Source organism: Mustela putorius, unplaced genomic scaffold (assembly GCF_011764305.1).
Source record: "Mustela putorius furo isolate JIRA1106 unplaced genomic scaffold, ASM1176430v1.1 tig00003972_pilon_pilon_pilon, whole genome shotgun sequence".
Classification (NCBI taxonomy): Eukaryota; Metazoa; Chordata; class Mammalia; order Carnivora; family Mustelidae; genus Mustela; species Mustela putorius.
The window spans coordinates 17,355,555-17,382,684 of NW_025422115.1; the positions used below are offsets into that span (position 1 = coordinate 17,355,555).

The 27,130-nt window shown below is 50.5% G+C and overlaps 2 protein-coding genes across 3 annotated transcripts in view; both read left to right on the forward strand.

Moving 5' to 3' along the window:
• SIN3A (SIN3 transcription regulator family member A) overlaps positions 1-14,020 on the forward strand; it is a 72,816-nt gene extending 58,796 nt beyond the window's left edge. For both annotated transcript variants that reach the window (XM_004758457.3, XM_013059394.2), the window contains exons 18-21: positions 1,568-1,660; positions 2,545-2,639; positions 9,920-10,127; positions 12,684-14,020. In XM_004758457.3, coding sequence (XP_004758514.1) covers positions 1,568-1,660; positions 2,545-2,639; positions 9,920-10,127; positions 12,684-12,914 — 627 coding nt within the window. In that variant the 3' untranslated portion in view covers positions 12,915-14,020. The remainder of the gene's footprint in view (positions 1-1,567; positions 1,661-2,544; positions 2,640-9,919; positions 10,128-12,683) is intronic.
• A 2,018-nt stretch (positions 14,021-16,038) lies between these two features.
• On the forward strand, positions 16,039-27,104 carry MAN2C1 (mannosidase alpha class 2C member 1). Its single transcript, XM_004758458.3, has 26 exons — positions 16,039-16,194; positions 16,471-16,596; positions 17,029-17,152; positions 18,202-18,272; positions 19,372-19,549; positions 19,853-20,042; positions 21,357-21,463; positions 21,637-21,747; positions 22,107-22,199; positions 22,309-22,425; positions 22,611-22,706; positions 22,807-22,952; positions 23,324-23,447; positions 23,774-23,895; positions 23,999-24,084; positions 24,208-24,363; positions 24,540-24,637; positions 24,808-24,902; positions 25,138-25,242; positions 25,325-25,481; positions 25,579-25,722; positions 26,059-26,168; positions 26,278-26,357; positions 26,453-26,601; positions 26,686-26,795; positions 26,868-27,104. The coding sequence occupies exons 1-26, from the start codon at positions 16,088-16,090 to the stop codon at positions 26,992-26,994; spliced, it is 3,129 nt and encodes a 1,042-aa protein (XP_004758515.1). The 5' UTR covers positions 16,039-16,087; the 3' UTR covers positions 26,995-27,104.
• Positions 27,105-27,130: the final 26 nt, after the last annotated feature.

Here is a 27,130-nt window from a genome sequence, read left to right on the forward strand (position 1 = left end):
ATTTGATTTCCTTAATTTTTATTCCTTAAGCAGTAGGATAAATTTTGACACTCTAGGTCATCCTGGATTGGGTGGGAAAAAGCAAACTCCTAGGGACAGTTTTTTCAGATCTGTTGTGGAAGTAACTATATTTGTATTTATGTTGCATGTATTACGCTCTTGTCATGTTTTACATTTTACTAGCAGGTAGGAATTTTTAAACCTTCTCTGGAGGAATACTGGGAACCAGAATTGGCTTCTGGTCCTATTTACTTATTGACTGTGTGGCTTTGAGAAGTGAGAACTCTAAATTTTTTCCTGTGTAAAACGCAAAAGGTTCAAATAGATGATTCTCAAGCCTTCTTGTAAGCTTTGGTCTTCTCCATGTGATTTGGACAGTGATCTTATCTGTAGTAAGTCGTTAGGATAAGGGCATTGAAAATCTTGGGATACTGACAGGGGAAGTCTCATGTGCCACCACCATTTGATAGTTCTTTTATACAAAGCATGACTTGTTTTTGCCTCTAATCAGTGTACTGCCTTTTTTTTTTTTTTTTAAGATTTTATTTATTTATTTGACAGACAAAGATCACAAGTTGGCAGAGAGGCAGACAGGGGTGGGGGAAGCAGGCTCCCCACTGAGCTTAGACCACCCCCACCACCCAGTGTGGGGCTCCATCCCCAGGACCCTGAGACCATGACCTGAGCCGAAGGCAGAGGCTCAACCCACTGAGCCACCTAGGTGCCCTGGTGTGTTGCTTTTAAATACGAATTTTTTTTTTAATATGAATTTTTTTTAAAAATCATACAAATGTTGGAACTCAGAATTTTAAGAACCTTTAATATGATTGATAACCATTATAGTAGATAACTTTGTTAATATGTTGATGCTTTGTGTTCCTTAGGCCACAGTGTGTATGATGGTTTGGGTAGTCATGTTATGTTATGTTATGTTATGTTATTTTTAAATAATCTGTGCATCTAATGTGGGGCTCAGACTTGAAGTCTAGAGATCGACTGTCACATGCTCTGCAACTGAGCCAGCCAGGTGCCCCTTTGGGTAGTAATCTTTATGGCATTAGAATTGATTGCTGCTCTCTGTTGGGTTTGATGTTTTCTGCTTCACTTTAGTTAAAGAAGTTTCTCTTCCTTCCTCCTTTCCTTTCCTTCCCTTCTCTTTTTTCTTTCATGCTATTGGCTTAACGTTTTTTGTATTAAGTTCCAGAAATGAGGGTATCAGGTAAAATGGCATTGACATTTTATGGTTCTGGCTTTATGTCATATTTCTTTCCACTGAACAAAGTAAGTTTGAAACACTCTTATATTGATTATTGCTCAGCTCATACAGGAGGTGTGAGACATGAAATCATACTTTTTGCTCTAGCCTTTCATTGCGCTGGTAGCAAGATTGGACTTTGGCCTTTTTTATCACCTGCCTCCTAAACTTTGGAGTACCTGCCTCATCTCTTCAATTAGAGTGAATGAAGCTTTATAACTTTATTGCCTCCCAACCTCCCAACCCTTAGCTGCTAGGTTATAGTTTTGGAGGAGATGGTCTTTTGTTTACATCCTGGTTTCTTATTTGCAGCTTATGTTTATTCAGAGCCAGGGCCAGGTTCAGCTGACCATTGAGCTCCTGGACACAGAAGAGGAGAACTCGGATGACCCTGTAGAAGCAGAGGTATGGACAAGTATATTGTAGAAACTGTGTGTTTAGAGAGCCATCCTATACTGAGACTGCCTAGTGATGGTCTTAGGTCAGGACAGTCTCCGGCCTGTTACAGGTCAGAACCTGATGCTTCAAGTACAGGCCATTCCAGCCATGTATGTATTCAGCGGAAGGGAAGGGCTACCTAGTGGTAGGTACTTAGGGTTGATGGCCATCTCTTTTAGCCGTCAGTTAAGCCATCTCTCAGGACATCTCATGGTTGGCACCTTTCCTGTTTTTTGTAAAGTATAAGAAACAACAGATGAGGTCATTGGCCAGTATCTTGTTGATTTTGTGTCATGTTTACTCTTTATTGGGATTGATGAAGCCAAGAGTTCTCGGCCCCATAGAGTGGTTACCATAGCCTGGCCTAGCAGGTAAAGTTAACGAGAGACGGAAGCCCTGTGTGTGATGTTGAGGGGCCATGGAAGGGAGATGGTTGTTCTGTGGGAATATTGGCTCCTGGTTGCCAGATTAAAAAAAAATTTTGAGATGCCAGAAACCCAGATTTTAATGCGAAAGATACTGATTTTCAGACGTTTGCCACTGTATGTTTTATTCTTTAACAAAACCATCTGTGGGGAAATAAAATTTGTCAGTGAGCCAGTTTCTACCCATTTACAACTTCTGGTAACTTTTAAAGTATCTCAGACAAACTTTGGGTTTTGTTCCATAACAGGAATTTGAAGCTGTATGTCAATACCAAGTAACAGCATGTCATTATGGAAAGATCTTTTTGATGTTAAAATTTAAGGGTGTCTGACAATTTAGTCCTAGAATTTGCTAGACTACCTGAGGAGGATGGAGTCTGGTGTTTGTACTCTCTCTCCACCCCCATCTTGTGTTTATAACCCTAGCGCTGGTCAGACTATGTGGAGCGATACATGAATTCTGATACTACCTCTCCCGAGCTTCGTGAGCACCTGGCACGGAAACCAGTATTTCTCCCAAGGTGAGTGAACTGAATCACACATTAGCAGCATATACCTGCACAGGGATGAGGAACACAAAGTTAAATGACTTTCAGATCCTTGGTTTTCGCTTGCTCAGTTTGTTGTTCTGTCTGCTGATCAGCAAGGACACTGAGGACACTGATTCAAGGTTTCTGTGGCTGTTCATGCATGAGCTTACCTGCAGCATGTGCCCCAAGGCATCAGAGAAGTGAGAGCTTTTGAGAATCAGTGGTAACTTTCCTGGGTTGGATAGGAGTGTGTGTTGGTCTCCAAATCTTGATGATTCATGAGGAATCCTCACAGGACTCAGCATGTAGTCGTACTCACAGTGATGACTTGTTATAGCGAAAGAGTACAGAGCTAAATCAGCATGGGGAAAAGGTGTGTGTGACAAAGTCAGAGGAAACCTGGTGCAAGCTTCCAGGAGCCGTCTTCCATTGCAGTTGCACGGGACACTCCTAATTCCTCCAAGCAACAAATGACAGTATGTTCGAAACTCTGTCTACCAGGGAAGCTCATTAGGAGACTCAGTGCTGGGTTTTTTATTGGGTGATAGTCATGTAGGCACTGTCTGTCTAGCACATACCAAAATTCCAGACTCCCAGAAAGAAAGCAGGTTTTCAGATGAAACCACATATTTCTGTGAACAGTTTAGGTACATTGAGCCTCTTTTAATGCTTAGGGAATGGTGGAAACTTGCAAAATCCAAGATTCCAGAACCCAGCTAAGTGATAACCTTGATAGCAGTCTTACCAAAAATAATAAGATACCGAGGAATAAATGTAACTGAAGAGGTGAAAGACCTGTACTCTGGAAACTATAAAACACTGATGATAAAAATTAAAGAAAACAAAGAAATGGAAATACATTCCATGCTCATGGATTGGAAGCAGAAATATTGTAATGTTTACGCTACCCAGTGCAGTCTACACATTTAATGCAATACCTACCAATAAACCACCAGGATTCTTCACAAAGCTAGAGCAAATAATCCTAAAATTTGTATGGAACCACAGAAGACCCCCAATAGCCAAATTGGAAAAAAAAAAAAAAAAAAAGCAAAGCTGGAGGCATCACAACTCTGGACTTGAAGTTATGTTATAAAGCTGTAGTAATGAAAACAGCATGGTACTGGCACAAAAGTAGACACGTAGATCAATAGAACAAAATAGAAAATCCAGTCAGAACAGAAAACTGACCACGATTCATGTGGTCAGTTAATTTTTGATAAAACAAGAAAGATTATCAATGGGAATAAGACAGTCTCTTCAACAAATGGTGTTGGGAAAACTGGTCAGCTATATGCAAAAGAATGAAACTGGACCACTTGTATACCACATACAAAAATAAATTCAAAATGGGCTTTAAAGACCTACATGGTGAGAACTGGAACCATAAAAATCCGAGAGCAAAGGCAGTAATTTCTTTGGCATCGGCTGTAGCAACATTTTTAAGATAAGTTTCCTGAGGCAAGGGAAACATAAATTCTTGGGACTATATCAAAATAAAAAGCTCTGCACAGCAAAGGAAATAATCAACAAAGCTAAAAGGCAACCTATAGAATGGGAGAAAATCTTTTTTTTTTTTTTTAACTTAAAAATTTTTTTATTAACATATAATGTATTATTAGTGTACTATTTGCCCCAGGGGTACAGGTCTGTGAATCGTCAGGCTTACACACTTCACAGCACTCACCATAGCACATACCCTCCCCAATGTCCATAACCCGTCCATCTTCTCCCTACCCCCTCCAGCCGGCAACCCTCAGTTTTTTTTCGTGAGATTAAGAGTCTCTTACGGATTTCTCCCTCCCGATCCCATCTTGTTTCATTTTTCCTTCCCTACCCCCTATGACTCCCCGCCCTGCCTCTCAAATTCCTATATCAGAGAGATCATATGATAGTTGTCTTTCTTCAATTGACTTATTTCGCTAAACATAATACCCTCTAGTTCCATCCCCATCATCGCAAATGACAAAATTTCATTTCTTTTGAAGGCTGCATAGTATTCCATTGTATATATATACACCACATCTTCTTTATGCATTCATCTGTTGATGGATATCTAGGTTCTTTCCATAGTTTGGCTATTTTGGACATTGCTGCTATAAACATTCAGGTGCACGTGCCCCTTTGGATTACTACATTTGTGTTTTTAGGGTAAATACCCAATAGTGCAATTGCTGGGTCATAGGGTAGCTCTATTTTCAACTTTTTGAGGAACCTTCATGCTGTTTTGGGAGAAGATATTTGCAAATGATGTATCTGATAAAGAGTTAGTATCCAAAATATATAAAGTACTTACACAATACCTCCCAAAACCAAATAATCCAGTTAAAAATGAGCAGGAGGCACTTGGATGGCTCAGTATGTAAAGCGTCCAACTCTTGATTTCGGCTCAGGTCATGATCATCGGGTCATGAGATCAAGCCCTGTGTCTGGCTCCACACTTAGCAGGGATTCTCCTTTGAGATTTTTCTCTCTCCTTCTGCCTTCCCCCTGCCACAACACATGGGTGCACTGGCTTGCTCGGTCTTCCTCTCTCAAATCTAAAAAAAAAAAAAAAAAAAAAAAAAAAAAAGGCAGAAGACACGAACAGACATTGCTCCAGAGAAGACCTGTAGGTTGCCGACAGGTAACATGAAAAGGTACGTAACATCACTGATCATCAGGGAAATGCAAATCCAAACTACAATAAGACATTGCCTTAACACCTGTCAGAATGGCTAACATCAAAAACAGAAGAAACATCATGCTGGCAAGGATGTGGAGAAAAAGGAACCCTCTTGCACTGTTGGTGGGAATGCAAACTGTACAGCCACTGTGGAAGACGGTATGGAGGTTCCTCAGAAAGTTAAAAATAGAACTACCCTATGATTCAGGAATTGCACTACCGGGAATTTACCCCATAGAATCCAAAAAGGTCAGAGGGCTACATGCACCCCTATGTTTAGAGCAGCATTATCTCTAATAGCCAAGATACAGAAGTAGCCTAAATGTCCATCAGTAGATGAATGGATAAAGAAGATGGGGTGTGATATACAATGGAATATTACTCAGCCATAAGAAGCAGTGAAATCTTGGCATTTGCAACAACATGGGTGTAGGTAGAGAGTATTGTAGAGTTTTATGCCAAGTGAAGTAAGTCAGTCAGAGAAAAAGAAGTACCATATGATATCACTCATCTGTGGAATTGAAGAAACCAGACACAGGGAAAGGAAGAGACAAACCAAGAAACAGACTCATTTAACTATAGAGAACAAACTAATGGTCACCAGAGGTGGGGGGGGGTGACATAGGTGATGGGGATTAAGGAGGGCACTTGTCACAATGAGCACTGGGTGATGTCTGGAAGTGTTGAATCACTATATTGTATACTTGCAACTAATACAACACTGTGTAGTTAACTATACTAGAATTACATTTTTAAAAAATAATGAAGTAGAGCTCTCTTTTGAAGATAGTAGAAAGAACCCATAAAAGATAGCAGGCTTAGGTCTGCTATATTCACTTCACAGAATTTTAAAAATGTCCTCCCTATTTATGGGCAGTGTATTGTTGGTCCTGTGAGGATGAAAATGGAGTTGCAGAAGTAGAAAAAAGGTTGTGCTGTAGTAGAGTAGCTTTCTTCCTTCCCAGAAGCTCAGAATTGAAATCCCAGGTCTTAGGTTTCCAGAAAGGTATTATCCCAATACAGATGGTCCCCCACTTAGGATAGTTGGACTTAAATGATTTTTGGATTTACAGTGGTACAAAAGCAAGGCACACTCACTAGAAGCCATTTTGAATTTGGAATTGGGTCTTCCCAGGCTAGCGATCTGTGGTGTGGTCCTCTTATGATGCTGGGCAGGGGCTGCAGCTCCCAGTCAGCCTCAGGAGCACAAGGGGCAAGAGCTGACATGCTTAGCACCGTGCTCTGCTCATCCAGCCACTTTGTTTGCATATTCCAGTTAGTAGTCAATAAATTGCATGACATGCAGCACTTTATTATAAAATAGGCTTTGTGGTAGAGGATGTTGACCAGTAGTAGGCTAAAGTGTGTTTCAAGCACTTTGAAGTGGGCTAGCCTAGGCTGTGATGCTCAGTCAGTAGGTTAGGGATAAAATGCACTTTTGACTTAAAATATTTCCAACATCTCATCGGGCTATAACCCCTAAGTCCAGGAAGATCTGTGTTGTTATTATTATTAGACTGAGTTCTAATCAGAACATGGAAAAAGGGGGGTGTGAGCCAAAAGGGTCCTGCCAGCCTCTTCATTCCTTGATTCATTTGGCAGACATTGGAGCAGCTGTTCTGTGCCAGGCCTCTCTTCAACAAAACAGGCTTAGTCTCTAGGGTTATGGAATAGTACAATAAGCATACCGTGTATTTCTCACCAGGTTGGCCATGTTTTTAAAAGATTTATAACCTGTGCTGTAGAGGGTGTGGGCTAGGAAAGCACTTCATATTCTGTGGGGAAAATATAAATTGATACCATCATTCTGGGGCCAGGGCAATAAAAATATATGGGAACTTTACCTTATAACTTTGGTTTCTAATAATTTGCCTTAACAGCTATTGGAGCTGAGTTCTCAGTCTTTTTGGCCTGGAGATCCCTTACAGTTTTAGAGACTGAATATTTCAAAAAAGCTTTTGTTTATGTGGGTTATATCAGGTAACACTTATTTTTGAAGATTTAATTATTTACAGGAAGGGGGAGTGCATGAACGAGGGAGGGGAATAGGGAGAGGAAGAGACTCTCAGGCAGACTCCCTGCTGAGTATGGAGCCCCAGCCCTGGTCTCCGGGCTCCATCCCATGACCCTTAGTCATGACCTGAGCCAAAACCATGTAGTCCCACACTCAACCGACTGAGCCACTCAGGCACCCCCTTCATTGTTCATTTTTTGAAAAAATAGCTGACAGTACTCCAGGATGGTTAGTCCGTTTTTCCTTCAGGTAAAAATAGTGACCCATTTCCTATTCGGGCAGTGCTTTGGCACACTACGGTGCCGTATGTGTAGCTCCCATTTTACCACACAGCATATTAAAAGGATGTATACTAAGGGGCTAGGATTTGACAAAATACGTTTATTGCTTCATCAAGGATTTTTTTTTTTTTTTGAAGATTTAAATTTATTTTTTTAGGGATGCCTACGTTGCTCAGTTGGTTACATGTCTGCCTTCTGCTCAGGGTCATGGGATCGAGTCCCACATCAGGCTCCCTGCTCAGCAGGAGGCCTGCTTCTCCCTCTGCCTGCGGCTCCCCCTGCTTGTGCTCTCTCTCTCTGGCAAAAAAGTAAATAAAGTCTTTTTTTAAAAAAAGTTTTTTTATTTGAGAGAGAGGGCAGCGGGGAGGAGCTGAAGCAGAGGGAGAGGGAAACTTAAACAGACTCTGCGCTGATTCACCCTGAGATCATGACTTGAGCTGAAACCAAGAGTTGAACACTTAACTGACAAGAGCCACCCAGGCATCCACATCATGCATATTTTTTTTTTTTTAAGATTTTATTTATTTATTTGACAGAGAGATCACAGGTAGGCAGAGAGGCAGGCAGAGAGAGAGGGGGAAGCTGGCTCCCCACTGAGCAGAGAGCCCAATGCGAGGCTCGATCCCAGGACCCTGAGATCATGACCTGAGCCGAAGGCAGAGGCTTTAACCCACTGAGCCACCCAGGCACCCCCATCATGTACATTCTTTTTTTTTTTTTTAAGATTTTATTTATTTATTTGACAGAGAGAGATCACAAGTAGGCAGAGAGGCAGGCAGAGAGAGAGGAGCAAGCAGGCTCCCTGCTGAGCAGAGTCCGATGCGGGGCTCGATCCCAGGACTCTGAGATCATGACCTGAGCCGAAGGCAGCGGCTTAACCCACTGAGCCACCCAGGCGCCCCATCATCATGTACATTCTTAAATGAAACCAGCTTTCCTCATTTTTATTTTAAATTTTTCTTAGAGACTGAATATTCCAGAAAGTTTTTAATGTGGATTATATCAGGTAAAATTTTTTAAAGATTTATTTATTTAGAGAGAGAAAGAGAGCATGAGCAGGGTGAGGAGCAGAGGAAGAAGCAGACTCCTAGCTGAGCAGGGAGCCCAACTTGGGGCTCAATCTCCAGGACCCTGGGATCATGACGTTAGCCAAAGGCAGATGCTTAACTGACTGAGCCACCCAGGCACCCTCAGCTTTCCTCTTTTAATTGCCAGAACATGGCCTGAGAAGAATATAAAGGTTTCTAAGGACATTTTGGTGCCACCGGCATTTTTATTCACCATTACTTTTGCATTGCCAGTGTAAATGTTAACATAGGAAAACATTTTTTTTAATATATGTTTCAGTATTATTATGAAAATAGTAGATCTCCTGAAAAGGGGCTTGGAGGCCCCCAGGGGTCCTTGGACCAAAGAACTGCAGGCCTACAGAAATACATGTATACCAGATACTCACTAAGCAATGTTTGTTGCCATAGCAAAGTGTTAGCAACAGTGTAACTGTCTGGCTGACAAGCTTTCTTCTGCTTGCTTTTGGAGAGAATTCAGCTTTAAATACCTTCCAGGGCATTCATTCATGTGAATTGTCCTCTTAACTGTATATATAAGATACAGGAGTTATGTACCATCTTTGGGGGGAATTGAAAAAATAGGCATTTGAATAACCATCTTTGCTCCATGGTTCAGGTGAGGAGCCCTTAGTGGTTCCTGTTAAGGGATGGTTCGGTTAAGGTTAAGATCAAGAGAATGTGACGAAAGAAATTTTCGCATTAAGTGAAAAACGGAGAATAATATAATACATAGTATGATCTTAGTCTTTAAAAACATCCCAAAGCAGAACTATAGTGAGTGATTATGTATGTGAATTCCGAGAGGCTTAGGAGGTTTAAAATCAAAACTGTTCTCAGTGCCTACCTCTTCTGGGGCATGTGGGATTCAGAGAATCTGGGGTAGGAGAGGTTGAAGGTTTCTGCCTTTTATTCTGTGTATCTCTGCATTTGAAACTTTTTTTTTTTTAAACAATGAAACCATTGGGGAGAGAGATATATAGTTAATATATATATAGCTAAGTTAGACCGTATATACACACACACACACTAAAAGTATATATAAAGTATATATATATTTTAAAATATAAAAGTATATGTAACTGAAAAGTGTGTGTGTGTGTGTGTGTGTGTGTATCTGGTTATGTAACTAAAATTATGATAAGTGCTAAAAAGGCATATGACAAGGAGAACCCCTTTGAGGGGACTCATGGGAAGGCGCATCTGGGCGAGCTCTGATTCTGTAGGGCTTCTCTGCTCCGTAGGAATCTGAGGCGAATCCGGAAATGTCAGCGTGGTCGGGAACAGCAGGAAAAGGAAGGGAAGGAAGGAAACAGCAAGAAGACCATGGAGAATGTGGATAGCCTGGATAAACTGGAGTGTAGATTCAAGCTGAACTCCTACAAGATGGTGTACGTGATCAAGTCAGAGGACTACATGTACCGGAGAACAGCCTTGCTCCGGGCTCATCAGGTAAGAACCAGTCGCAGAATGTCTCCGCGCCCTTCCTCCCCGGCTGGGCCCAGGGCTACCACAGGGTCCTGGTTGTTTCTCTCCCTTTCTGAGTACCACCGCTTGTTGTGAGTGGTGAGTTGTTGGGTAAGCAGATGTATTAGGCTGTTAAAGATGTCAGAATGAAGGTCCGCAGACTGTGTGCCTCAAACAACAGAAATTTATTGTCCTACAGTTCTGGAGGCTAAAAGTCAAAAATTGACGTGTGGCAGGGTTGGTTCGAACCAGGGCTGGGAGGGAGAATTTTTCCCATGCCCTCATCTGCTTCACATAGCATTTTTTCCCTGTGTGCCTGTGTCCAGTGTCCCCCTTTCAGGGCCTGGTCATACTGGACTCTAGGTCCACCTTCCTATCGTCTGACTGCATCTTAACTGATTACATCTGCAACAACTTTATTTCTAAGTTAGTTCACAATCTGAGGTACAGACAGGAGGACTAACACAGTGATTTGCAGGGGACACAGTTCAACCCACAGCAGCCAGTGGCACCTCAGCAAAGCTCCACCCAGTTTTGGCATTTCACGGGGTATTGCTTATGAATTCTGTCTGTTCTTGCATGCCATCCCGATTGTGAAAGCTTTCTGGTATAGTTTTGGAGCAGGATTGTGCCGGGCCCTGGGGCACAGCCATGAAGTAGAGCATATGAAATGGTGTGATACGCACAATGAAGGAGAGAAACTAGGTGAGGCGATTGGGTGGGTAGCTGGCATGCAGGCCCTGTTTGTGTCGGGGCAGACTTCCCTTAGGAGGTGACCCTTGAGGTTGGAACAACGACCAGGATGCAGCTTGGTGAGGAGTTGAGGGATAGTGCTTTCTAGATGAAGGAAACTAGCAAATGCAATGCCAGAAGGGAGGAAAGGACTCAGCATGTGTGAGAAACTAGAAGCATCAGCATGGCTTGAGCCAAAGGGAGGGTGGGCAGAGACATCATCACTAGTCTTGTAGACCATGGTTTGGATTTTGTTTGCAGTACTGGGGGACGTTGTTGACAGAATGGCTTGGACTGCTGTTCATCCCAGTGGGGATAATTTGGGGCATGAAGTTGGAAAGGCAAAGAATGCTCAAAAGACTGCTCTTGTCCAAGTGAGATGTGACGGTGACCCGGGCTGGCAGGAATTCTAAGAATTAGGTCAGAGGTACAATTTGGGTATAGAATTGTCAGGATGCAGTAATGATCAGATAGATATGAGTGCGTAAGAGAAAAGAGAACATCAAGGATGATGCCTGGTCTTGTGTTGGTTTTTGGTTTTGTTTCTGCTTGAGAAAATGGGCAGTTTAGAGGCATAATCTGTTGATAGGAAGGGGGTTGGGGACACATCAAGCACTGTGTTTTGGACTGGTGAAGTGTGAAAGGATTAGAGGTCATTCAAGTGAGAGAAGTTGGATGGGTGATTCAGTAGATTTCCCTCATGACGCTGTGTGTTGTGGGTCTGGTGCAGATTATTCCAGGAGCTGGGTAGCACCGAATTCATCTTGGCATTCCTCCTCTGCCTCACACATAGGCATCGGTAAATATTTGGTGGCTGGGTAGGTAGGACCATACACCTCCCCTGGAGATCTGCTGTGCCCCATGCCCTGCTGGGCAGGGCAGGGTAATACCGTGAAGGGAAAGCGAGTTTTAAGCCCTTTGCCTTGTGCCGTCTTACTTAGAAGTGGATTGTCACGCTGACAGAAGGACCTCATAGCTGCAACTAGTTGTGTCTCATTTGGGTACATTAGAGGCATCTGGGCTGCTAGTTTAAAAACTCAGATTGGGGGGCGCCTGGGTGGCTCAGTTGGTTAAGCAGCTGCCTTCAGCTCAGGTCATGATCCCAGCGTCCTGGGATCGGGAGTCCCGCATCGGGCTCCTTGCTCAGCGGGGAGCCTGCTTCTCCCTCTGCCTCTGCCTACCATTCTGCCTGCCTGTGCTTGCTCTCTCCCCCCCTCTCTCTGATAAATAAATAAAACCTTTAAAAAAAAAAAAAAACTCAGATTGGGGCGCCTGGGTGGCTCAGTGGGTTAGAGCCTCTGCCTTCAGCTCGGGTCATGATTCTGGGGTCCTGGGATCAAGCCCCACATCAGGCTCTCTGCTCAGCGGGGAGCCTGCTTCCCCCCACCCCCACCTACCTCTCTGCCTACTTGTGATCTCTGTCAAATAAGTAAAATCTTTAAAAAAAAAATTCAGATTGATGAAAACGAGGAAATCTGTATTTTTATCAGGTTACCTAGTTGGTACTAATGAATGCTAAAAATGAGAACTACTGAGCTCGTTCTGCTAAGACCCTGTGTTGACATTTCTTTAGGGGCTTTATGGGCTCCGACTCTTCACGTACTCTGTGTTCTTAGCCTCTTTTCAGTTTTCTTCTTTAAACAGAGACTCCTAACTAACCAGTAGTATCAAAGGCTTGACCACACATCTTTTCCCCTGCTACTTTAGGAGAAAATTAGGCTTTGTATTTGAAGAGGGGTTTTTTTGGTTTTATTTGTTTGTTTGTTTTTTGTTTTAGTTCATGGTTTTTTTTCTTGTTCTCTTTCGCAGTCCCATGAGCGTGTGAGCAAGCGGCTACATCAGAGGTTCCAGGCCTGGGTGGACAAATGGACCAAGGAACACGTGCCCCGTGAGATGGCAGCAGAGACCAGCAAGTGGCTCATGGGTGAGGGGCTGGAGGGCCTGGTGCCCTGTACCACCACCTGTGACACAGAGACCCTGCACTTTGTAAGCATAAACAAGTACCGTGTCAAATACGGCGCAGCGTTCAAAGCCCCGTAACCGCGGAGCCAGAGCAGGTAACTGAGGGGGTGTGTGTGGGGAGCGCGCGCACTCACGCACACTGAAGAACAAGGAAGATGCCTTTCAAGCCTCACTGGGCCTCTCTGGGACATGGCCACCCGATCAGTGTGTGGCTGGTTTAACCTGGCACCAAGTGAGCTGCATAGAAGGAACGTGGATACCATACGAAGCCGGAGCTGGAACTTTTCCCAAGGGGTTTGGGGTGTTAGCCTGCCCTGGAGGGGAAGGAAATCCGTGCAAGCACAGAGACGCGCAGCTCGCTTGCACACACCAGCAGAGCTAAGACTGGAGTCTCCTGGGGCCTGACCTTCGATGAAGGAGCCAGACGCCGTTCACACCTTGACTGGATGGGCGTGCACTGACAGACTGGGGAAGGACTCACCGCTCAGATGGATTGTAACTCTGATGGTCACTGCTCCTCTCCTCCCCCCAAAAGGAAAAAAAACTGGATTTGATTTTTTTTTTCTTTTTCTTTTTCTTCCTGGTCACTCGAGCACATCTAGATCACCCATTAGATTTTATCTGGGACCTGCAGTTTGGCTTTGGGATTGATCATCTTGTGGGTTTTTCCTGACGAATCCCTCGCTGCCCACCCTTTACACTCTCCTCTGGTTCTCAACCTCAGCAAGTTCAAATCCGTCGTCCTTTTTAGCTCCCGTGGAACTGTTTTGTACCTGCTTCTTTACTAGTCTACCCTAGTGCCATCCACCAGCTTTACTCTCTGACACACACACACACAATTTTAACTTGGTTTTTCTTTTTCTTTTTTTTTGTAAATAATGTACATACTGTCGATTTTTTATTAAAAGAAATATGCTTTGATGTGCTAGCATAACTGCTCTAGCTTCTTGTGTACCATAGTTCTATGTGGCTCAGATTTAGTACCTGTGAACAGATGTACAAGACATTTATTACACTTTTTACCAAAGGGAGTTACCGTTGTAGTACTTTTGTGTAAAACTTGTCTCCCCCTTGCCCCAACTTTTTTTCTTTTTTCCTTTTTCCCCTTTCATTTTTTTCCCTTTTTTTCTTCTCTTCTTCTTCTTCTTTTTTTTGTAAATAAATAAAGCTTGGTTCTTACTTAAGGAATGAACTCTCAACCCAAGTCCCTTCTCCTCACCAGAGAACTACTGTGGAACAGGGATTTGGGCTTCAGTTCCTTACCCTCGGCACAAACGAGAATTTGCTTTAAATAGTTAGCAGTTCATTGCACTTGTCTCAAATCAAAATATTCCAAATTTTTAAAATAGAATACTTCATTTTTTTCTCCTTATTTCAACTGTTTGGAAATATTTTCTATTTGGGCAGTTGTCTGGCTATTTAGTTTGCATTTCTGTGTTGTTTTTCTTATCCTTAATTGGAAATGGGGGTGAACGACTTAAATACCAAAGCAGTATTTGAAGGAAATGCGTACAAGGCGTGTGGTATAAATGGGGTTGGGAGAGAGATTTGCTACATTATTAGCAACTGCAAATGGAATATATATTTTTTTAATTACATAAATTTAGACTGGTAGACCAGACATTTAAACTGAGTGAGTAGTTGTTTTATAGGTCTTTAGCCTGGAGTTTCCGAACAAAGACCAACTGAACCCCTCCCAGTACTCTGGTAGATTTATTCTCCATCAACCATTACCCTAGTCTCAGTCGTTAAGTAAGCAGTAGTGTTTTGTGTGGTTTTTGTTTGCTTAAAAACCCCCAACACTGCCACCGAAGACTACAAGTGTGGGGGCTTCTGAACTTTAAAAACACATGGTATAGACTTCTATTTTAGACTTTTGTTGTTGCAGAGGGAACAGGAGACTCTGAGCCCCAAAATGTAGGGGGTGGTAATAGAGCCTTGTGGGAGAAGCTAGTAGGGTGAAGCTAAGGCAGTGCCTGACTTGGAGGTACAGTGATGCGTTATTGATTGAGGGGAAAGATCTTCAGGTTTCCCCACTTATCCCCCTCTGCTTAAGAACAGGCAGGCTGACTTGAAATTATGGGGGAAATGATCTGGTCTTACCAGGGGCACCCCATCTGTTAGCTGTGGTAGCACTGTTATGTCCAGACTTACCTCCCTGCAGGTCAGGATCTGGCTTCAGGGCCAAGTTCAGAAGAAAAGGCAACCCATCAGGGCAACCCAAAGAAGTGGGAGCTTCACCTACAGCCAGTGTTTTTACAAGCACCATCTTTAGCCCTCCTGCTCTCTGAAAACTGAACTCCAAGTTCTAAACCCAGTCTTTGTTATAGCGGTGAGTTCTCTTTAGTTAAAATCATGTGTGGTGTTCTGTACTAGTCCCCTTTCCCTGTGATTTGCACTTGAAATGTGAACTTGGTCAGTATTTCCATTAAAGTATCAGGGCTAACGTGTATATATTTTTCTTAGTAATGATTTTATAGACAAGCGCACTGCTTGGCAATCCTAAAAGTGGGAAAAAGAAACTGCCGATGGACTAGGGTAAGGATGAAATTGGAGAGGTTTCTGGCATTGTGGCTTTTCTGAACTGTCCAGCCCTATGTGGTGAAATAACGTTATTCAGGTGGGATCTTGAATGCTATGACTGATCTGCCATCACATCAAAATATATCCAGGGTTTCTGGGGATAAGTGACGGCTATACACACAATATGTTGGAGGAAGCTCCGGTTATCGCGGCGCAAAGCCCTCCCTGTTTTACACAGATCTGCCGATCAGCTTCAAAGCACGGGCCCGGCGCCTGGCTCTTCCCACGTTAAGTAGGTTTTCCGGCTAGCGAGCACTAGAGGTCTGGCTGGCCGGGAGAACTAGCCGGTTGCCGCGCGTGGCTTCTAAGCCCGGGTGACCCACGTCTGCACCAGGGACCACGTCTGCTCCCGCCCGTCGCGCCTACAGCCCGCGTTTCGGTGTAGGGACTTTCGGAGACTCTAAGCGTCAAAGCTGCCGTTCTACTGAGGGATTTGCCCAGTGGCCCGCGGGTTCGGAAGAGCGGGTGGAGAGCCTCGGAAGCCGCGCTCTCGGCTCAGCGGCTCGCTCTGAGTTCCGCGCGGCGGGCCTTCCGAGAGCCGCCAGTGTTCCACGAAAAGCTGCCCGGGGCCGAAAGGCGCCCTTCGGACGCCGGAACCTTTGGTTCCCGGCCGTGGGCCGTGCCGGCAGCGGCAGAGGCCTTCCGGGGAGAGCAGCGAGCGCGCGGCGATGGCGATGGCGGCGGCGCCGGCCCTGAAGCACTGGCGCACTACTCTGGAGCGGGTAGAGAAATTCGTGTCGCCGCTCTATTTCACGGACTGTAACCTCCGCGGCAGGTGGGGGCCCCCTCGCCCCGGGCGCCGGCCGGCCGCCTCCGCGCGCCCCAGTCTTCCCTTCCGGGGGGAAACCCAAGCCGCGGCCACCCGGGCCGAGGGACGAAGTGCCTGCCGCGGACAGGGCAGGGGCCCGGGAGGAGGGCTCGGGAAAAGCTGTGCTGGGGGGCAGCCTTCTCGGCGGAGGGTCAAGGGAAGGCGCGGCCCCATCCGCCGATTCGCCCGCGGGCCGAACGGGAGCGGCCTCGAGCGCGCGCCCACCGGCTCCTCCCCGCCCAGGCTCTTCAGAGACAGCTGCCCGGTGACCGCGCTCTCCAGCTTCCAGACGCCCGAGAGGCTTTCCTACCAGCAGGCGGTGCAGCAGGAGTTCCGCCCCGCGCAGATCGGGGACAGCTTTGGACCCACGTGGGTAACGCTTGGAGGGGGCGGAGCCGCGGGCAGCCCCTCTCCCTCGCGCTGCGGCTCGAAGGGCCACACCTCCACGGCCGCCCCGGCTCCTAGACAGCCTCTCGGGGCGAAGCAGCACCCTCTGCTGGAAGCAGCTCCCTGCTGCCTCCGTTTTCCTGCGAGAGTTTTCATCCCCCGCCCCTGCCTTCTCCCAGGACCTCGACACCTTCTCAGGAAGACCCTCTAGGACGGATCACGGACCCCTGACTTGCCCGCCTTTTCCCCTCCCCTCGCCGCACATCGTGTTGCCCCTTTCTTGTGGCTCCGAGCTGAACAGCTTGTGATGCCGCGGATCCTTGGAGAAAAGTCCCTCTGACCCTTCGTCCAAGGGAATCTGGCAAAAGGACAAGGGCGTGGACCCCTAGGCCCATGCCGTTGGCTGTCTTGCAGGTGGTGGACCTGCTGGTTTCGGGTAGAGCTCACCATCCCAGAGGCATGGGTGGGTCAAGAAGTTCACCTTCGATGGGAAAGTGATGGAGAAGGCCTGCTATGGCGAGAGGGAGAACCTATCCAGGTGAGCAGCCCTGCCCTGGGGGTAGGTTGGGCCCCATTTCAGCCCAGGTCTGTGAAGAAGGTGCTGCTTAGCGGCTGTGCCTGTGGGTAAAAGAATTGCAGGGCTGGGGAAGTTGCCATTTAGGCCCTAGTGTGATCGGTCCCTCTCACATTGGGACGTTCAATGGATGGGTTTTGGGTCCTAAAATAATTAGTACTAAGCCAACCCTGCCAGTGACTGGCCATTTTCTCATTCTGGCCTGAAAATAATTGCTAATCAAGTACAATAATAACAGTACAGTAGATTCATTTATTAACCCTCTACTGGGTGCTGGGTACCAGAGTAGTGGCTTTGCAGACCATACCACTTTTTATTTTTAGTGGTTTCATTGTTCTGGTTTTGTTTTTTAGAGGGGGGGAGGGGAAGAGGGGGAGAAAGCATCTGTAGCAGAGATTCTGTGCTGAGTGTTGAGGGCAACGTGGGGCTCAGTCTCACAACCCTGAGAACATGACCTGAGCAGAGTCAAGAGTCAGTCGCTTAACTGACTGAGCCCCCCAGGCACCTGTAGTTTTAGTTTCAATACACCAGTTTTTATTATATGTAGCCTATACTTATGGGGGGAAACTTTCAAGCAGTTCTGGATGGCATAAAGGAAAAATTCAAGTCCTCTTCCCCTGAAGTAATGGATCTCTCCCTATCACAGCATCCCCAGTTCCCCAGAATGAACAACTAAGTATCCGTATCAGATTTAATTTTTATGATTGCTTGTGGTGGGTCTTTATGCCTGTTTACAGATAAAAAAAACTAAAATATACAGTGGTCAGTTCACTTGCTCAGCTTCCATTCCAACTAGACTAAACAGGAGCCATTTGGTGATCAGGGCACTCGGGCTGCCATGGGTGTTGGGCACCGGCCTCCAGGGCTTCCTGATTTGCCAATGTTGGCTTTGTGTAGGCGAGAGGAGCCACAGCTGGGGGCTAAGTGGAGGGGCCTGGCCTCCCTCAGCTTACATTTCCCTTAAACTGTGGAAAAGCCTCTGGCCCTGTCTCTCTCATTCCACTCCCCACCAGGGTTTGACCACAGAGGGGGAGAAGACCAGCTATGTCCTGACCAACAGGCTGGAAGAAGGAGACCCCCGGAGGTGAGGTAGTCCCCATGCCCTGGTGGACCGTGCTGGGGGGTGGGGGGGGGCCAGGGGGTAAGGAGGAGCTGAGGCTCAGAATGACCCGAATTGCCCACCTCCAACACTGGCATCCTCAGATCTCACAGTTTCTTTTTAAACAGGGGGATGGGGGGTTGTTTTGGTCTTTTCCCCCTGGCTAAAAAGATACTGTCTGCCTTCTTGTGGTAAATACAGGAAAGCACAAAGAAGTCAGTGACTCCCATTACCCTGCCACCTAGAGATGACCATTATTAACATTTCAGCACTCAGCTCAGGAACTCATTCAGGTGTAGTTCCTCCTGGCTAAGGTTGTATTTCTTTGATGATTTGCATCCGGATATCTTTTTGTCCCTTAATATAACATGGGCATTTTATGACACCGTTCAGAACTCAGACATAGTATTACTGTATTTTCTAATATTTATTGAGCACTGTAGCTGATGCTTCCGGTGCCTAGCACTGTGATAGTGAGTAGTGTGGTCCTTGACAGCAAGGGGGACTCAGGGACACTTACATAATTACAAAACCAATGGGGGCTCTGAGAGCAAACACCAGGAGCTCAGTATGGAGGGTGGTCCCAGACTTGGGAGAGGTGGCAGGAGGGTGGGGGAAGGCTTCTCCACCAAAGTCCCATTTGCTCTCTGAAGACAGCAGAATAGCCCCAGAGACTACCGTGCCACTGTAGAGAACAACCCGCCCTGTGCTGGCTGCTGGATCTTTGCTCTGAAAGATTGGACCTGGGGGATCCAAACACGGTTTTAATATGCAGAAAGGGTTCGGAGACCAAGGCAGTGTTTGTAAAGTCAGTTGTGGAAATGGGAATAAAAGGCTGAGCAGCAGCGTAATTCACACAGTTCCCAACTCGGCTGCTTACTACCCCTGCCCGGGGTAGAACGCTCATCAGCAGAACAGGACCCTCTCGCACAGACCCCTGACCTACTGTGGGATCTTCCGGGGGGAGGTGGACCCTGGAGGCAAACAGGGCCTGGGCAGTGGCTGCCTCCTTGGTCCTCCCTCCCCCAGCCCCCAGCATCTTCTGCCAGTCTGTTAGCCTGAGGCTGCCTCCCCACATTTGTAGCCTGACCTTCTATGTGGAAGTAGCCTGCAATGGGCTCCTGGGGGCCGGGAAGGGAAGCATGATCGCAGCCCCAGACCCAGAGAAGATGTTCCGGGTGAGCCGGGCTGAACTGGCTGTGTTCTGCCGGGATGTCCACAGACTCCTGGTGGATCTGGAGCTGCTGCTGGGCATAGCCAAGGTAAGCGACACCCCTACCCCAGCTGCTTGCTCTAGGGACCTTCCCAGCTCCACCGGGGACCGGTTGTGTCTTGGGTCAGAGAGTTGGGAGTCTGGGAATCCAAAGAGGGTGAGTGTTTCTGCCTGCTTGAGTATTGAAAGGATTTCCCTCTATAAGGGGGAGGAGGGAGGCGGTACTAAGCAGGGGGAACCAGAAGGAGCAAAGGGTTGGAGGTAGGAAGGAGCTCTGAGAGGTCATTTGGGGCCGAGTTCTGGAGACCCACCTTGCTCCGGATGGGAATTAAGGGGCAGAACCCTGCTGCAGGGCCTTGGGGAAGACAACCAGCGCAGCTTCCAGGCCCTGTACACAGCCAACCAGATGGTGAACGTGTGTGACCCTGCCCAGCCACAGACTTTCCCGGTGGCCCAGGCCCTGGCCTCCAGGTTCTTTGGCCAACGTGGAGGAGAAAGTCAGCATACCATCCATGCCATGGGTCATTGCCACATTGATACAGGTAGGGCAGCAGCTGGCCGGGTTGGCTGGGCAAGGCAGGGGTGCCCTTGAAGCCCTGGCTATGCCCCAGAAACACTGTGTCGTCCCCAGTGAGCTCTTGGCTCACCATGGCCTTAGTTTTCCCCATTTGTAAAATGGGCTTCGCTAGGTGTGGCTTCGTTTATTCTCTTGACAAAACTGAGGCCCCACATGGCCCTTGCTAGATGTGGGGAGGTAGGTTCCTAGAGAATGATGGCTGTAAAGTAGGCAGACAGGGTTGGCACCACGATGGAGGCACTTAACCCTGATGGGTCAGGAGGGCTCAGAGAGGCTTCCTAGAGGAGGTGACCTTTTAACCAAGTGAGACCAAGTAAGAGTTTGACAAGGGTGTCCCAGTCCTCAGGGAGGAGTGATGTAGAAGTAAGGGAGATAGGGACTCATGCACAGGGGCAGATTTGGGGCGGGGGGTGGGTGGGTAGAGGGGGTGAGGGATAGGGCGGGGGGGAGTCATGAGTTCAGCTTTGAACTTGATGAGTCTGCAGTGTCTGTGAGGCTTATGGGAAATCTGTATTTTTTTAAAAGATTATTTTATTGTTTGAGAGTATGTGCATGCACGTGGGCCAGCGGGAGGAGGGGCAGAGGGAGAGGAAGAAGCAGACCGCTCTCTGAGCAGGGAGCGCCACACGGCTGGATCCTGGGACCCTGGGATCATGGCCCAAATCAAAGGGAGACGCTTAACTGACTGAGCCACCCAGGCGCCCCAGGAAATCTGCATTTTTAACAAGCTCCCCGAGGTACTGAATCTGAAGCAGGTAATGTTTCGGAACCATAGAACAAGGCTTTCTGTGCTGTGTTGTGGTTCACGGTGGAGTGTGAGGGCTCTGGACCGGCGAGCAAGGAACCGGGCCTAGAGGGCAGGAGAGGCTGTAGTGCCTCACACAGTGGGGCTGGCCCAGGCAGATCCATGTCGGGATGCCACGCCCCCTCTTCTGCGGCACCCACCGATGTGGTAACCTCTGCCACCTTCTATAGGGTCCTTTCAGGGGTTGGGGGCCACAGCCTCAGAGTGAGGCTGTTGCAGGGCACAGGGCCTCCAGTTCCTGACTTGTGAAACTGACAGCCTCCTTTCCCCACCCCCTACTCCCACCTCGAGACAGGGTCTTGAAGTGAAAGCTCAGGAGGGATGCCGGAGGGCCTTACAGGGAAAGGAGCCTAGTATGGAGGAGGACAGCCCTCTGGAGGCCCAGGGTGCTGGGGGGCAGGGGCGAGGCTGGAGATCTGTGGGGAGCCGGGCACCGTGCTGCTCTCCCTCCACCTCTGACCCCTTTCCGTCCAGCCTGGCTTTGGCCCTTCAAGGAGACTGTGCGAAAATGTGCCCGGAGCTGGGCGACAGCCGTGCAGCTCATGGAACAGAACCCAGACTTCATCTTTGCCTGCTCCCAGGTCAGAGGGACAGCCGTGTGGGGACCTGGATGAGGTCCAGGGCCTTCTCACACCTGAGGAAGGGGGCTTTTCCCCACCCTCAGCTGCCCACTGGCCCCAGGTGCTTAGGCCAGGGGGCGGGGGGAGGGGATCCCTGTCACTCCTGCCCCAATATGGGTCCCATTGCCACACAGGCACAGCAGTTTCAGTGGGTAAAGAACCACTACCCTGGCCTGCATGCCCGGCTCCAGGAGTTCGCCTGCCGAGGGCAGTTCGTGCCTGTCGGGGGCACCTGGGTGGAAATGGTAAGTGCCATCTGCAACCCCTCAGCCTCAGGCCTCCCCTCTGGCTTTGTGGGTAGTTGGCTTTCTGTAGGACCTTCATACCCCTCCTGTGGGGTCCTGGACTCCCAAGGCCTGGGACCTCCAGGGGGTGGAGGGACTCAAGAAGGGTGGGAGGCTGCAGGCCCGTCCTCACCCTGCAAGCCTCCCCTTCCCCTGGTAGACAGCAGAGCGAAGCCAAGAGAGGAACACCTCTGGGCACTGGGCATGAGCCCTCTCCATCAGAGCCCTAGCTACTCCTGTGCGGGGTGGGGGTGGCCCAAGCTCCCGCCCAGTCCCCAGGGACGCTGATGCTGGCTGCCTCTGTCCTCACTTGCTGCCAGGACGGGAACCTTCCCAGTGGAGAGGCCATGGTGAGGCAGTTCCTGCAGGGCCAGAACTTCTTCCTGCAGGAGTTTGGGAAAATGTGCTCGGAGGTAGGCTGGAAGCCGCTGTGCCTGTGGGTACATGGGGCTCGAGCTTGACCTTGAGCCAGGGAAGGCTGAGGGGCTGGGGCTGCTTCACCAGGAGCCCCTTTCCTCACAGTTCTGGCTCCCAGACACGTTTGGCTACTCAGCCCAGTTGCCCCAGATCATGCGCAGCTGCGGCATCAAGCACTTCCTGACCCAAAAACTGAGCTGGAACTTGGTGAACTCCTTCCCGGTGAGCAGAAGCAGGGGGCCAGGGTCCCCACCTGGCCCGTTTCAGCTCCCACCTGGCTTACTCAAGGGTGATGAACCAACCACCCAACTCCACCCAGAGAGTCTCTTCCCCCCGACCCCAAGCCCAGGGGTACACAACAGGCCTTAGGCCTGACTCTGGCCCCTCTCCTGTCTCCCTGCCTGCAGCACCATACTTTTTTCTGGGAGGGGCTGGATGGCTCCCGTGTGCTGGCTCACTTCCCACCTGGAGACTCATATGGGATGCAGGGCAGTGTGGAGGAGGTGAGGGGGCACCCAGTGGCTGAGATGCAGGGGAGTGGGCTGGAGAGGGCTGGGTGTCCGGTCCTAGGCTCACCCGGGTTGTCCTGCTCTGCCTATCCAGGTTCTGAAGACCGTGGTCAACAACCGGGACAAGGGGCGGACCAACCACAGTGCCTTCCTCTTTGGCTTTGGGGATGGGGGCGGGGGCCCCACCCAGACCATGCTGGACCGCCTGAAGCGGCTGCACAACACAGACGGGCTGCCCAGGTGCACCCTGGCCCTCCAGCAGCCCTCGGGAGCTCCCTTTGCCCTTGCCTGCAGCCCTGCTTTCTGCTCAGACATTCCATCTAGCTCCTCCACTGGACCTTGTCCCATTCCAGTCCCTGACCTCAGCTCTTCCCAGCTTCCACCCTGGGGGCGGGGCAAAAGCTGCGGGTGGGAAGAGACTTAAATCTGCTGGAGACAGAACCCTCCCCGTGTGTTTGGAACTGGCTTTGCCTGGACAGGGAGCATTCTGGAGATGGGCGGTGGGGATGCTCCTTTCTGTCGGGACTGGATCTCTCATCTGCTCTGGCAGGGGGAAGGGTGAGCCACACAGTACCCTCAAGGCTGGGCGACCCAGGCTGTGTCTCCCTCAGGGTGCAGCTGTCTTCTCCGGGGCGACTCTTCTCCGCACTGGAGAACCACTCAGGGCAGCTGTGCACGTGGGTCGGGGAGCTCTTCCTGGAGCTACACAATGGCACCTACACCACTCAGGCTCAGGTCAGGTGCTAGTCCCTGAGCCCAGCAGGGAGCATGTGCCCTGGGTCTGCAGGGGCAGAGTCTAGTCCAGACCTGTGGGAATGAGGCTCGTGTTCCAGGGAGGCACTGAGGGGAGAGAAGTACCAGAGCCGGGTGGGCCAGGGACCTAGAGGTGGCAGGGCTGAGTATTCCTGAAGAAGGCAGGCCTCAGGCTGGGGAGGGAAGGGACAGGTCAGGCACTAGAGGCTTTAGCTGGGAGGCCCTGGGGAGCCTCGGGTTCTGAGCACGGAGGGCTTTGGAAGGTGGCCTGGGACAGATCCCCCCCCACCCCCAACAACTGTGCTCAGCTCAAGAAGGGGAACCGGGAGTGTGAGCGGATCCTGCACGACGTGGAGCTGCTCAGCAGCCTGGCCATGGCCCGCAGCACCCAGTTCCTGTACCCGGCAGCCCAGCTGCAGGACCTCTGGAGGTCAGGCCTGCTTCTGCCCAGCCCTGCCACCGCCCCGGCCTCCCCCCGCCAGCTCTGTGGCTGCCCCTCCAGCCTTCTCCATCCCTGCTCCGGGCTCCTGCAGGCTGCTGCTCCTGAACCAGTTCCATGACGTGCTGACCGGAAGCTGTATCCAGCTGGTGGCGGAAGAGGCCATGTGCCACTATGAAGGTGAGCTGGATGGCCTGCCTGCCACTGTCCCCGGGCGGGGTGGAGCCCGGAGAGTGGCCTGTGGGCTACTCAGGGGTCCTCCCAAATCCACCGCCCACCCATGACCAGCCTGTCTCTTCTCAGACATCCGTTCCCATGGCAACACGCTGCTGAGTGCTGCGGTGGCTGCTCTGTGTGCCGGGGAGCCAGGCCCCGAGGGCCTCCTCATCGTCAACACGCTGCCGTGGAAACGCACTGAAGTATTGGCCCTGCCCAGGCCTGGTGGGGCCCACAGCCTCGGTAGGAGCTGGGGGGAGAGGCTGCTACTGCAATGGGAGGGACATTGCCCCAGGGGAGGGGGCGCTGCCCTGGGTTGCCCCCAGCTAGGGGGCAGTAGGAGAAGCAGCCACCCAACCCTCGGGTGAGGCTCCCAGAAGGTCAGGGAGGCCGCACTGATGCCCGGGCCTCATCCCCAGCCCTGGTGACTGTGCCCAGCATGGGCTATGCTCCTGCCTCCTCCCCCACCTCAGTGCAGCCCCTGCAGACCCAGCAGCCTGTGTTTGTGGTGCAGGAGGTAAGTGTTGGCACAAGCGGGTGTGCGGGGCCCCTCCTGGGCCATCCCTAACAATGTGGGGATTGTAATTACGCTCTCCAGCTGGAGCAAGTGGTGGGGGGCTGGGCTGGGGGTGCCATTGGTGGTGGGAAGTCCCTGCAGACTCAGCTTCAAGGACGCTTCCCACCAAGACCGACGGTTCTGTGACTCTGGACAATGGCATCATCCGGGTGAGGCTGGACCCAACTGGCTGTCTGACATCCCTGGTGCTCGTGGCCTCCGGCAGGTGCCAACTCCTCATTGCCCTCTTCCTTTGCTTGGCAGGTGGCTCCCAGAGCCCGTTCCCTCTGTCCCCTGGCCCCAGCTCTGCCCATGGCAGCCCATCAGGGGCTCTGGACCCACACAGGGCAGGGCAGGCTGGGCTAGGAAGAGTCCCCTTGTCCTGTGGGCCTGTTCTCCCGGCCCCCACCCCACCTCAGGCAGCTGGAGAGACCAAGGTCATAAAGTTCTAATCCTTCTAGGGAGGCCATTGCTGAGGGCATGGTGGGGAACCAGTTTGTGTTGTTTGATGATGTCCCTCTGTACTGGGATGCATGGGACGTCATGGACTACCATTTGGAGACACGGTAAAGTGTGGACAGGCCCGGGGTGGTGGTGGGCCCTCTCCATCAGCTTGCCCTGGCTCAGCTTAGCTACCCCACCCCGCAGGAAGCCAGTGCTGGGCCAGGCAGGAACCTTGGCAGTGGGCACTGAGGGCGGCATGCGGGGCAGCGCCTGGTTCCTGCTGCAGATCAGCCCCAATAGTCGGCTTAGCCAGGAGGTGGTGCTGGACGTTGGCTGCCCCTATGTCCGCTTCCACACCGAGGTAGCAGGCAGCGGGGTGGTGGGCATTCTCCCTGGGCGGCTGGGAAGGAGGGAGTCGCCCAGGCCTGTGTGTGTGTGTGTGCATCCTTCCGTCATAGGTGCACTGGCATGAGGCCCACAAGTTCCTGAAGGTGGAGTTCCCCACCCGCGTGCGGAGCCTCCAAGCCACCTATGAGGTCCAGTTCGGACATCTGCAGCGGCCCACGCACCACAACACCTCTTGGGACTGGGCTCGATTTGAGGTCTGACATGGGGTGGGGTGGGGTTTGCAGCCTGCCGGGCTGGGAAGAGACCTGTGTGGTGTGGGGTCAGGAGTAGGACGGTGATCACCGGGATCACCATGCTGGACGTTTGGGCTGGACCTTGTGCTAAATGCTGTGTTTACTTTGACCCACATGCCTGTTGGGTGGGGTGAATTCTGTTGTCCCCATTTCACAGATGAGGAGCTGAGGCCTAGACAGGTTGGATGGTGTACCAAGCACCTCTGTGGTCCCAGAGAGGGCCCTCCCAGTAGTGGTGGGAGCTTCCGGCCGGGGAGGGGGCGGGGCCACCAAGCGGGTCTGGCATCCGCCCTCCAGGTGTGGGCCCACCGCTGGATGGACCTGTCAGAGCACGGCTTTGGGCTGGCTCTGCTCAACGACTGCAAGTACGGCGCGTCGGTCCGCGGCAACGTCCTCAGCCTCTCTCTGTGAGTGGAGGGCCCGCCAGGCCGCGAGGGCTGGCATGGGGGCGCACGTCCTCCCGGGCCGGAACGCCCACAGTTCCAGCCCGGCCCATTTCCACCCTTCCCACCCCAGCTTGCGGGCACCAAAGGCCCCCGACGCCACTGCTGACATGGGTCGCCACGAGTTCACCTACGCGCTGATGCCGCACAAGGGTGAGTGCCGCGGCCCGGCATGCCTCTCTGCCCTGCTCTGAGGCTCGGTTTCTTCCCAAACACCAGCGCGCCCATGCTCCCACCCCCATTACCAGGCTCCTTCCAGGAAGCTGGCGTTATTCGAGCTGCCTACAACCTCAACTTCCCCCTGTTGGCACTGCCTGCCCCAGGCCCAGCGCCCGCGGCATCCTGGAGCGCCTTCTCTGTGTCCTCGCCCGCAGTCGTGTTGGAGACAGTCAAGCAGGCAAGCGGCGGGGGCGGGGCGGCAGGGGGCGGGGCCTCAGCTGAGCCCGCCCCTACCCTGCCCACCACCTGCCTCCCTCCGCAGGCAGAGGCCAGCCTCCAGGGCCGTACGCTGGTGCTCAGGCTGTACGAGGCCCACGGCAGCCACGTCGACTGCTGGCTGTACACGTCGCTGCCGATTCAGGAAGCCGTCCTGTGAGTGGGGGGCACAGAGGGAGGCGGGAGTCCTGCCCTCGCAGGGCTCTCGTAACCCCTCCTGTTCTCCAGCTGCAACTTCCTGGAGCAGCGCGACCCTGACGGCCACCTGCCCCTTAAGGACTCCCGCCTGAAGCTTACCTTTTCTCCCTTCCAAGTTCGGTCCCTGTTGCTGGTGCTGCAGCCCCCTCCCAACTGAGCCCCAACTGGTGGGGCTTTCTGTGTGGAAGGCTTCCCTCCTCACTTCTGCCTCCCCAGCCTGAAGCAAGAGCCCCTCATGTATTGAACAATAAATCCTCGACTCAGGAACCCTGCTAGCAGTAGTCCCTGCTCAC

Excerpts from the sequence above, each read along its gene's own strand:
- MAN2C1 (XM_004758458.3), top strand. The coding sequence starts at position 16,088 with ATGGCGATGGCGGCGGCGCCGGCCCTGAAGCACTGGCGCACTACTCTG. Across the intron at positions 16,597-17,028 it reads GGGGACAGCTTTGGACCCAC|GTGGTGGACCTGCTGGTTTC; the intron begins GTGGGTAACGCT and ends GCTGTCTTGCAG. Across the intron at positions 19,550-19,852 it reads TGCTGCTGGGCATAGCCAAG|GGCCTTGGGGAAGACAACCA; the intron begins GTAAGCGACACC and ends ACCCTGCTGCAG.